The sequence below is a fragment of the Besnoitia besnoiti genome, chromosome IV (genome assembly GCF_002563875.1).
Source record: "Besnoitia besnoiti strain Bb-Ger1 chromosome IV, whole genome shotgun sequence".
Lineage (NCBI taxonomy): Eukaryota > Apicomplexa > Conoidasida > Eucoccidiorida > Sarcocystidae > Besnoitia > Besnoitia besnoiti.
The window spans coordinates 3127548-3136866 of record NC_042359.1 but is presented as its reverse complement, the minus strand read 5'-3'; the positions used below and the strand labels follow the sequence as shown (position 1 = coordinate 3136866).

The following is a 9319-nucleotide window of genomic DNA, read 5'->3' as shown; positions in this document are numbered from 1 at the left end:
TGGCTCTGTCCGTCGGGTTCGGGAATAACAAGCCGCCGATCCTCCACTTCCCCTTCACCTCCACACAAAAGTCAGAGTGTTACGGTGAAGCAGCGTTACGCATTGCACTCAAGAAAGAGCAGCACCCTCTAGCCAGCAACTGGTCACACGCAGGTGAATGCTCGCTTCACAGTGACCGACCGTTTGCAGCCTCCGAAAAACGTGGTGCCCGCCGACAATCATGCTGCATCAGCAATTTGCCGACGCCAGTAGCTGAAGTGATTCACGCTGTGCCGGCTGTGTCTGTTTCATAAGATGTTGACGCCAGAGCTCTGTTCGCGTCTCCCGGCGGACGCCGTTCCTCCAGTATCGCTTTGGAAAGTGCTTAGAAGTGCGCGTCAACTTTTTGAAAGCTTGTGACCGGTGACAGAGGCGTGCAGAGCTATCGGCACACATGCGCTGTGAAAAAAGCTACTAGTGCCCGTGAGATAGCAGCATGAGTCCAAATGATATTAATCTGTAGGGAATGAGCGGATCGCACTCTTGTTGGCCTGGCAACTGTTTAGTAACTGGAGTATGCTTCTTTCGAGGAGTACGCCACGTAGCACGACTCTATCAGCGCACATGCACCTGTTAACGGCGGGTCCGGCCCCTGTCACTGTCACGAATAGCAAAGCATTCTAAGCAAAATCTTCGCCTCGTTCCGACCAGCTTCACTGTCATCCTTATGGCCATCTCGCTGGAAAGAATCGTCGCTGCTCCCCTTACTCCGCGTTGGATAAGAAGCGCGCGAGGGGTACCTGTATATAGCAGCACCGCCTCGGGTTGCTTACGCTAAGTATACTGGCTGCGACGACATTGTCGCGTTTACAACTCAAAGGACTGAGTGCGTGGCTCTATTAGTCCTCCGAACTTCCATCTCGAAGCGGCTATCTGTTTAAGACACCGGTCGTTGTCTCAAGCGCGACGCGCGCGAGTCGATGGCCGATATGCAGACCGCATGTATTCGGGATAGACTTGTCTGACAAAACACACGTGCCCTCGAAAGCGACGAACGCAAGTGCTGTTTTCCTTGCCTCAGTTCTCAGCGAAACTTGGGTTATTCCGCGCCTCACAATGGTCTGTGCACAGACACATGGGTGCTGAACTGTGTCGAATTTCCAGCACGTCATCACGGCCAACAGGCAGCTGAAGCCGAGCAGCTCGCCAACTGTTTCAGTCAAGGAAAAACGTAGCTATGCAGCCGGCGGCGTGCAGCAAGAGCCCTAGCAGACAACCCCGAACGGCGGAGGCCAGCTCTTTAGAAGGGAGAGCCGCACACCGGGGTCACAGAAATGGTATTCATACAAGCCGAACAGGCAGCAACAGGCACTTGGAAGGCATGAGCCGGGTTTCAAATATAGCGAGGACGCTACGTGGGCGAGTACTCCAAGGAACTTGTTCGGAAGTGTAGAACGTGAGCTGACAGCTTGCGGCTTTTCCTGCGCACGCAAGCGGCTCCCCACTGATGATAAAATCAGGCAGGACAACGCGCGGAGGCACGAAATAATTCAGGATACAGTGACTAGCTTGGGCATACAGAAAAAATTAGCAGAATTTCTCGGCGAGCGGAAATCGGGCTTTGCAGATGGCCTGAGAAAAGACACACCACTGACAGAAAACCGAGTTGGCACCGCGTCGGCGAATCTCTGTTAAGCACGATCAACCTGATCGGCCTTGCTTCCTCAGATTAACGCTACGCGGCGTGTCCGCGTTCTGCGTCGTCTAAAGCATCCTATTCAATCTCTCCATAAGTGACCTCGCGATGCACAAAACGGGTCGACATCAGGAAACGGCACGACATAACTTCGGTCAATAACTAAGTATTAAAATCAGCACATGTAAACTAGTCTTAAACTCGCCGATGAAAGACGAGGATTGCCGTACTGTGCGTCTTGTTTGGCAAAGTCTCTACTCGCTGCTGTAGCTCACTGCGGGAAACGTGGTGTGAGGCACACGCCCTTACCTTCAAAGAGACTGTGGCAGATTTCGCCGTCTCATATTTTGAAAGAACTTCCAGCAACTTCTCACACTCACGCAGCGTGGGCATGCTCGACTGGAACCGCAACGCATCTTCGCTCACGCCCCGTGGGAATGCCTGGAAGGCGAGGAAGGGAAGATCTGCCGAAATGGGCTGTTTGGTAAACGCAAGCGCCTCTACCGCTGCATGTGTCCAGCACAGACGCAAGAAAGGCAGCAACTGTTATTGCGATCTTGCCTTGCGCTCCTTCTATCTCATCCACTCTTCATCTTCATGCGTCCGTGCAGCTGCAGTTGCCTCGCAAAAACCCTGTGAATGCCCTTTACGGCCAGGTGGCATCCTCCACCAGATTCGTGAAAGCCCAAGCGACCACTAGACCCCTTTTCTCCACTCCCTCGGGAGTATTGGCGCGGCAGAAACTCTCACGGGCAGTCCATCCGCCGAACAAGAAGAAGAGAGGGAGACTCTCGAGTGACGCCACACGCGACAGCAGGCAAACCCTTACCGGCTCGGCGGAGGCGGAAATCCCAAGGATTCTTTTTGCAGGCGTCGACAACGCTCTCCCAGTATTTCTCGCCTGCTGCGCGCAGGGCGTCTGTCGTCACGACGGGCTCGCCGAAGACCTCCTCAAGAACTTCCCTCGCCATCTCCGTGTACGCCTCTGGAATGTCCTCTAGGGAAGCTGTACGGACACCGGGAAAGCGGAAAGAGCTGACGAACGAAGACACCAAACTTCCCATCTACATTGTCGGCGGCAGTCGACGAATCCGCGCTACCGCGAGTTAGGGTAGGAAGCGCGGTCTCAATCGGACCTGGACTTTCACTCCCCACAGTCCACGATCGGGCAAGCTGAATTCCTTTCCGTTCACTCCTCCGCCAAGCTCAGACTGCGAGCGAGTAAAAGCTCTGAAGTTCCTGGGTGAAACGTCTTTGGCCACACGCGAGGCCATTAAGGTTTCTTCCCTTCATTTAGCTTACCAGTACGGCAGAAGTGCAGAAGGAGAGGAATAACTCGAGAGTTCAGGCGGCTGCGCTCGACCAGACGCCAAAGGCGCACGACCGCGAGCAGCGACGCCAGCGTCTTCTCTGCAGTCGCACGCCATCGCCACACAGAATGCCCCAGGTGTCGCCGTTTTTCCACAGGTCGCCTTCCGTGGATGTCGCAGTCGCCTCGTCATGGCGGAGGACGCAGCGAGAGTCCTGGCTCGGGAGAAAGCGCTACCGAAAAAAAAAAGAAAACGGGTCGCATCCGACGCAGAGACAGGCCCTCCCTCTTTGCGGACGGTCTTCCAAAAGTGTTTTCGGTGCGCCTGGTTTCTTGCCCTGATTTTTCCTACATCGCTGCGTGGCGCCGCGACTTACTCTTGCGCGAGGCGACGTGATAGTGAAGGACGTGGGTATGTGGATCCGAGCCGCAGGTGTCCAGCAGTTGGTTCACCACCTCGCTCGCCGTCTCCAGAGGGTCTTTTTCGAGGATCTTTGCACCCGAAACGTCCTCCTTGTTGGCTGCATCTGTGGCTGCCTGGCCGTTGTTGACCTGCGCAGCCTGACGACTCTTTTTCTTGCTCCCGTCAGCCTTCTGCTCAGCCGCCTGCGCCTGCGCCGCGTGCGCCCGCGCCTTTGCCAAGTCGAGTTCGCCGTCGTGCAGAGACAGCAAAATGCGAACAAAGTGCCGCGCGGCGCGGCGGAAAAACCTGAACAAACACCGCGAGAGTGCAAGACGCTCGGCGATGGTTGATGCGTCAGTCTGGACGCCCGGCGGCCTTCAGCAGGCTGCCATACCGTACGCGCAGCAGTGCGAGTGCAGCCCACACACGGCCGCGTACGCCCATCCCCTTCCACCTCCTCCCTCGGAGCAAACAAACAGCAACTGCCGTTTTCCTTGCAGAAGCCTGAGACGCTGCGGCTGTGGTCAACCAGCCGCCGTCCACCGACAACGCGGTCGGGCTCCGTGAGGGAAGGGCAGCCCCTCTCCTGCCACCCGCGCTGAAACCTGAGCTGCCCAGTGCCTTTGGGACCTGCGCCGCGTCTCCTCTACGACCCACTGCACCTCGAAAGAACTCCAGAGTGGAAGTTCTCCTTCTTGCTGCCGGCTCAGCGATTTCTGGCCAAGAAGCGGCCCGCATGCAGCGCCCCAAGTGTCTCGCACCATCTTTTTGTGGACCCGGCATCGCCCGGATCGGCGCCAGCTTTCGAGTGTCTTCGAGTGCAGGGAGGTCCTTTCTTTTTATCGTGTGCTTACATGTGTGAGGTGAGTTTGTTTTGCATTCGGAGAAAGGAGATGTAGGCGCGGTAGGCGAACTTGCGAAGGCAGTAGGGGTGGAAGTCGAATTGGTCTTCTTTGATGTCGTGGAAGTGCTTCAACACCGCGTTAAACTCAAAGAGCGCGCGGCCAACCTCGTTGTTCCTCAAGTGGCACTTGCCCAGCTTCTGCTCAAACCACATGCACTGCATGCTATGCAGGCCGTCGGCGTCGGACTGCCGACTGAACAACTTGGCTACGCTCGCCGCCTCCTCGGAGCGATTCACGCGCAGCAGGTAGCAGCAGGCCTTCGTGTTGAGGTACCTGAGGAGAGAAATCGGAAAAAAAAGCGTAAGATGAGGGCGGGAAAACGAACGGCGTCGGTCACACGCCCCCGTCTCGCTGCCTCGAGTTCCTCGGACAACGCGCCGCGCGCGAACATACCCCCGCCGACGGCGACTCTGCAGCCGCGACACGACACAGGCTGCGCATCGACACCGCGTGTGACAGGGGGATAACGCAGAAGAAGCGCGAGGCGCCCTGCACGCGGGGGACGCCCCCAGCAGCTCCAACGTGACGCGACACAAAGGCAGAAAAAACTCCGCGTAAAAACACGCCTACAGGTCGCGGGTAGACATGAAGGCAGCCGCAAGGCTCCGCAGCGTCTCCTGCGCTGGCGCAGCAACCGGCAGGAGGTCGCACACGCAGGACAGTGTCTATGTGCCTCCAGAGACGCGTTTCGTCTCTCATTCTCTAGAGAGCGGTAAGGCACACCTGTCAGCCAAGTCGAGGCTTCTGGCCATCTCGTGCCAGTCGCAGGCTTCCTTGTAGGCTCCAGCGTGCTTGTAGATGCGTCCCTTGACGAGATACAGGTCCACGAGTGTCGGAGTGTGTTGGATGGCCTAACGCGCAGCAGAGAAAAAATTAGATGCAGACGCCCATGTGCATGCCGCGCTTCTTGTTTCGGCTAGAACGCGCGCGACCCGGAATTTCGACGCGGATAAAAAACTAGTGACGCAGTGGGACTCTGACAGCACCGCCACCCCCACTCCCACGTTTCGCGGGGCTGCCAAAAAAGCTCCACGCGGCTTCGCTTGCTGACATCGCGCGGCGATCGAGACGCAAAGCCGCCGAGTCCTTCTGCGCACCTTTCCGACCACGGCCAGAGCCTTGTCCGTCCAGCCGAGGAAGTCGTAGTGCTGCGCCAGCAGCATGTAGGTGTACAGCAGGCACATGGGCATCTCGCCCTCGAGTCTCGCCTCGTCCTTCGACGCGGAGGCCGGGTCTTCGAGAAGCGACGCCGCCGCGGGAGGCGCAACGTCTTCGCGCTTCCCCCACCGCGCGGCGGCTGCGCCGTTCTCCGCCAGGCTGCCTCCAGGAGGCCCGAAAGTCGAGACATCCTGCTCAAGATGGAACACGTACGACTCGAGCAGCGCAGTCACAAGCGGGACGCGGTCGGGAGCGTACAGACGCCGCAGAGACGAGAAGAGGGAGACGACGCCTTTGCGGAGAGCGGGGCGGAGGAACGCGTCGAGGCACCGCTGGAAGCGCTCGCCACTAAGGAATGACAGAACGAGATACGACGGCAGCGAGCACGCCTTGCCGTACTCGGTCTTGAGGCCTGAACACACGCGACACAACAGAAAATTCCGAACTCCAAAGGGGCGATACACACGCCCCTCCGCACGCTGGGGCCTTCGAGGGCCTGTCTGACGCGATATGCACACACCCGACGACGACGGATCACGAACTGCGGAGCCGAAAGCATCGCGCTGTCTTTTAAGCAGTTAGACAAATGCTCAACACCCCGCGCACTCTGCAAGACGGCGTCCAACTCTTGGCAGGGGCACGGCACGAAGCCGGGAGAACGCCAGTGTGTCTCGTGTCCGTGTGTTCGCATGCGGGATTTCCTGCGAGAGAGTTCTCGGGAGATGAGTTCCGCAGCCGCAGTGGCTGGTGCCACGCAATAAGACAGCCTTGCAAACACTCGAAAATATTTCTCGAATATCCAAAGTATACGCACAGGAGAACGTAGACCTGGACGCAGACAGCTCTCGAAGCATCGTTGTGAGAGACAGGCTAGCCACGCCCATCTCTCCACACGCACCAAAGTGACGATTTCTCGGTTTTCGCTTGTCAACACAGTCTCCACGAATCAGCAGCACACACACAATGACTGACGAGGCCACCGTTCCCAGGACAAGCGTTTTCACCCTCCCGCCAGCTTCAGTGACTAAGGCGGCGCGTCGCTTGTCGAGGTTGTGAGAGGCTCAAACCCGCCATGTCAAACAGAGGCGTGGCTGCCGCGAGCCCTGAAGAGCAACAGGCTTTCCGGGATGTATGAACGCCGCGGCCTTTCGCGAATGACAGCAGACGATCCCTATCCGTACAGACCACGTTTTTCGCTACGAGTTCCACTCCCCGGCGCATCTTGGGATCGGAATGGTTGCGAGAAAGGCTGAAACATCTTCGCTCAAGAAGCAAAGAAGGCCGCGTGTGCGCACCTTCAAAAAAACTGATAAGGCGATCCTGTTCAGCGTCGGTAGGCACTCGCGTCACAACAAACAGCGGCGAAGGAGTGCTGTTGCGTCTGCGCTTCCATCCTGTCAGCGGCACGACTTCGGGGTCGAGCTTTGCAAAGCGCCGAAGCGCCTTGCGAGTCTCCGCAGAGGGCAGCCACCCCGCGCGGCCTTCGCCCGTCGAGGCCAGGCATCCCGGAACGAGCTCGATGCACGCGGTCTCGCGGGTCTCCTCTCTATCAAAAAAGGCACAAGCAGAGGCGACATGCAATACAGTGAACGCCGACTCGCGAGTCCATTCGGGCTTGTTGTGCGTTTCTCCACACACGCGGAGCCTTAGGCTATTTGTGGGAAATGGCGCGCTGGCGCAGAGGGAGCGGAGGCAGCAGAAGAAGTGAACTTTAATTCATCACTTACGCCTGAGGGATAGGAAGCTTGCACAAGCGCCTCAGTTCGTGATCTTCGTCGCAGGCAAGAAGGCAGAGGGCATAGATGTCGTTATCCTTGTTTCGCTTAAACAGATCCGCGAAAGCTTGTCGCGCCTCTTCACGGCGGTTCAGCTGCAAAGCCAGACGCCCCTGCATTTCCAGCATTGACATCTTGTCTGTAATCTTCCTGCATACCGTTTCAGACACACGCAAGCGGCCGCCACTGGCGCATGAAAGGCACTGTCTACCGTCACCTCGAATGAAGAAGAATTCGTCACTTGCCAGTATTTCCTGGGCAAAAGACAAGAAGCCTTTTCCCTTCAGGTCACGTCTGCGCTACGACGGCGAAGATCATGCCACACTGACGGAGTAGCCCGCAGGCGGTTCCTTACTCCTCTCGTTCTTTGAGGTACTTCAGACAGTCCTCGAGTCGTCCACGCTGCTCAAGGATCGAGGCGCTATACAAAATCATTTCGCTCTTGTCATAGGCGTCCATGTCCTTCGCATCCTCGAACTGTTTTTCCACTTCAGCCAACAAGTCGTGAGCGACGTCGAGGGATCCACACTGCACAGCAGCCGTTTTCAACGCGCACACAGGCGTTTTCTTCTTCACGGGGCTTCACAACACCTCCCCCTGGCTTCCGCATAATAAAACTGGCGCCCAAGGTAGAAAGATGTACAAGGCGGCCGTAATGCAGCGACTGCCGGGACGCAGGGGAAGCCTTGTCAGGTAGTTGTCGTGTCTCGGGCAGTGGAACTGACCCACAGTTCAACCCTGTACTGAAAATTCCAGTAGAGTGTGTGGTCCAGCAGACTAACAGAGAGGTATCATCACGGCGGGCAGCAGCCTGTCACGCAGAGGCGTGCTGGAGGATATCGCCACACGCTACCTGAACCGTTCGCTGAAAAGGGGATACACTTACCAGATGGTTTGCCAGGGCGAAAGCAGTCCATTCTCGAATGAACTGCGACCGGGTGGCGAGAATCTGCCTGCGAGTCTCGCGGAATCCCTCGAGGTTTCTTTCGTGGATCTGCAGATTGCTCAGGTCCCTCAAGATCTGGAAGTTCCCCGGGCACAGGCGAACTGCTTGACTAAAGCACTTCGATGCCTCGAAGTAGTCCCTGCCAGAAAGACACCCCAGTATCATTGTGTGATGTGGCTTCGCCGTGAAAAACCCAGTCTCGGCGCACAGCTCGTCGTTGCCGACGCTCGCTCTTCGCGGAGATAGCGTAAGAGTGCCTCTCCGCAAGATCTCTGGATAGCGGTTCCTCGCTGTCACTGCAGGACGTCAAGGCTACAAGACTGACGGGCTCTGACGCTGCAGCCCCGGGAGACTTTTCTACAGTTCATTGCAACCTCCATGCAACGATGCAGTGACCCCAGCATCACAATTGCCTGCTGTTCCTTGTCCCGGTCACACAGCCAATTATTCCCTCTCACTTGTCTGCGCGGTAAATCAATCCCAGAACGTGCCAGCACACGTAGTTCTTCAGGTCGCAGCGCAGGCCTCGCTTGGCAAGCTCGTACGCCTCTTGCTTTTGCTCCGGTCGCATATTGGACAGCACCAGGCCTTTCATGGACAGAGTCTCGCCATGGTCCGGGCACTTCTTGAGAATCAGATCCGCCTGCTTGATTGCCTTCTTGAAGTGCTTGTGTTCGTACAGAGACTGAGTGAAGGAGCAGAAACAGATCAGCACGATTTGAAGACGGTCGCCCGGTACTGGCTTAGGCAGGCGTGTCGAATGCCCACTACTACACCCAAACCAACCTGGCCAGCGGCCCGCCCACGCGATGAAATGCTAACTTCTTTGTGTGAGGAAGCGCTGTTGTCGGCGCACCCTTCAAAGCCGCTTTCTCTCCGGCGCCCGCGGAAGCCTTGTGTAAAGTGTCCCGAGGCAACGTCTCAGGGCTGCCAAAGTAGTGGTCAGAATACGCGTGGCGTCTCTTACCACCATGTTCTTGAAAAGCGACTGCTCTTTGCTGGGTAGGGCACTGGAGCCCGAGCTTCCGGGGCGTGCATGCGCCATCGTTGTTACATGCCGTTCGAACGTCTAGCGATAGGCTCCGGCTGCCGACGGCCGTAACGGCCACCAACGAATCGCGTCCGCACAAACCGGAAAGGCAGCTTGA

General features: G+C 57.3%; 1 protein-coding gene across 1 annotated transcript; it reads right to left on the bottom strand.

Annotated features, from left to right (window-relative positions):
• Positions 1 to 1566: 1566 nt before the first annotated feature.
• On the bottom strand, positions 1567 to 9216 carry BESB_055620 (tetratricopeptide repeat-containing protein; the record flags this gene model as incomplete). The annotated part of the gene is made up of 14 exons (XM_029363997.1): positions 1567 to 1611; positions 1985 to 2181; positions 2505 to 2681; positions 2978 to 3085; positions 3362 to 3693; positions 4242 to 4565; positions 5016 to 5143; positions 5390 to 5862; positions 6746 to 6996; positions 7178 to 7375; positions 7581 to 7753; positions 8112 to 8310; positions 8630 to 8856; positions 9139 to 9216. 14 exons carry the CDS (start codon positions 9214 to 9216, stop codon positions 1567 to 1569), a joined length of 2910 nt encoding a protein of 969 aa, XP_029219920.1.
• Positions 9217 to 9319: the final 103 nt, after the last annotated feature.